At 46.8% G+C, this 1,985-nt stretch overlaps 1 protein-coding gene across 1 annotated transcript; it reads left to right on the forward strand.

Annotated features, from left to right (window-relative positions):
* Positions 1-329: 329 nt before the first annotated feature.
* LOC148022198 (uncharacterized) lies at positions 330-1,779 on the forward strand. The gene has a single exon (XM_087696713.1). It carries the CDS (start codon positions 603-605, stop codon positions 1,401-1,403), a length of 801 nt encoding a protein of 266 aa, XP_087552839.1. The 5' UTR covers positions 330-602; the 3' UTR covers positions 1,404-1,779.
* The last annotated feature ends 206 nt before the right edge of the window (positions 1,780-1,985 follow it).

Here is a 1,985-nt window from a genome sequence, read left to right on the forward strand (position 1 = left end):
TTTGTTATTACCTTCGGTAATTGTTTCCTTGAACTTTTTAAAGGGTTCAACTTGCTCTACTATATCTTAAAGGCTTGCTCCGTTAGAGAGTAATGGGGTAAATATCTTCAGGGTTTTAGGTTTGTTTGAAAGGTCTTCAAGGGACGTGTAGCATTTTAAGGTTTACGTGTTCGTGTTATTAACATGCTGGAATCCATGAGAACTGTGTTCTACATTGTGGTTAGGGGTTCTACACTTCCAAAGTTCCAAGTTCCATCGTTCATGGACCATATGAAGGGCTGCCAAAAACATAAAGGCTGTGGTCCGACAAGATAAAGATTTCTTGCGGCATGGCTTCACCTGCCTATAAAAACGCATCACCCCTCCAGGCAGTTGGGGATGATCATCGATGCAAGACAAGGCAACCTTCCTGAAGTTTTCGTACCCTTTCCTCTTCCATTAGTACCATCCATGGAATAAAACCTCCGCTTGCCCTCATCTGCCTCTGCGTCTTCTTGTACAGCCCCTTGCATTTACCCATCCACCCCTGTACAGACAACCTCCCTTCTGTCTCTGTACAGTCAACTTGTTAGGGTTTCCAATTTTCCCCTGCTCCAGACTCCATGGATCCCTCTAGCTTCACCCTTCGCCCTTCTGCAGCTGGCCGTAGCCCTGCCGGCCCCTCCGGCCCGTCCACGTCGCGCAGCCTCAGAGATCTTGTTTCTCCTTCCCCCACCCTCAGCATGCCCCGGCCCATTCCCTCCAACAGCTTCAAAGAGCAGAAACTGTTCGGCTCCGCGGCGTCCTTGGCATCCCTGCAATCCTCGTCATCGGATCCTGCCGATGCCCGCGAGATCGAATTGGATGAGAAAGAAGTGTGGGGGTTTGAAGAAGTCGCTGACAACGACCCCATTGCTGTCCCCATTGGTCGGGTTATTAGCCGCGTCGGATCACTCGTGCTCGAAGGCCGGAGCCCGTTCAAGGAGGACCTGGGCAAGGGTTTGCTGGGGTTCTCCTCTCTCTCTCCTGTAGACCTCGGTTTGCAGGGGCCCAGTGCTGTCGCTGCAGGTACATCCAGACGCGCTGATGCCACAGCCACTCTCATGATACCACAGGTAAAACACCAAGATGGGAATCTTGGAGATGCAGAGTGTCACCAACCCATGAGAAAGGTAGCTCAGTCAGCCCCAGTGATGATTCCGGCTTGGTCTAAACATGGTCTTAACGGTGGTAGCATTCATGCAAATGGCAATGATGATGATGAGGATGAAAGGCTTCCACCACATGAGTTTCTGGCCCGCGAAAATGCTAGGAATCAAGTATGGTCATTTTCTGTTTGTGAAGGTGCAGGAAGAACGCTAAAGGGAAAGGATCTGTGCCGTGTTCGGAATGCGGTGCTAGCCCGAACTGGTGAAATCGATTAGATTGAGATGTCAAAATTGAGTGGCTTTGTGTCATGGTTGGACTGCTGTGTCAGCCCAGACTGGTGAAGTTGATTAGTTGAAATGCAGACATGCCATTGGGTTTCCAAATTGCAGGTAAGATCCTTATCACTTTCAGGCATCCTATGCATTTTCTAGGTAAAGAGTGCATTCTTTTGTAAAGCTATCGCATGGCTTCTGGATTTTGTACATTTGAAACGGCTTGTCTGACCTTGTCAAATGAAAGGCAAGGATGCAGACTTAATTTTGTAAACAGCATTGCTGATAATTGATTTAGCCTGTAAACAATAAGTTCTCATAGAACTCTTTTGTTCTTTGTGCTGCTTTTCTTGTAGCTCATGATTTGTGAATTTATGCGAATCTCAAAATGTTTGAAGGTATTGTGAGTGCCTCTTCTAACTTGCCAAGAATATGTCCTCTCTACTTTTAGAAAAAAGATTCTGTCCTCTCTATGTTTATACAAGAGACAGTTTGAATAACTTACTGAAAAGAAGGATTTATATTCTCACAATTGTGTTTGGAGCCTAAGTAGGTATCTAACCAAGAGCTTCCTAAGCTCTTAAG

Source organism: Lygodium microphyllum, chromosome 17 (genome assembly GCF_053477565.2).
Source record: "Lygodium microphyllum isolate KBCC chromosome 17, Lygodium_microphyllum_v1.1.10, whole genome shotgun sequence".
Taxonomy (NCBI): domain Eukaryota; kingdom Viridiplantae; phylum Streptophyta; class Polypodiopsida; order Schizaeales; family Lygodiaceae; genus Lygodium; species Lygodium microphyllum.

What these genes read in the sequence shown, in the direction of transcription:
- LOC148022198 (XM_087696713.1), top strand. Translation starts at nt 603, where the DNA reads ATGGATCCCTCTAGCTTCACCCTTCGCCCTTCTGCAGCTGGCCGTAGC.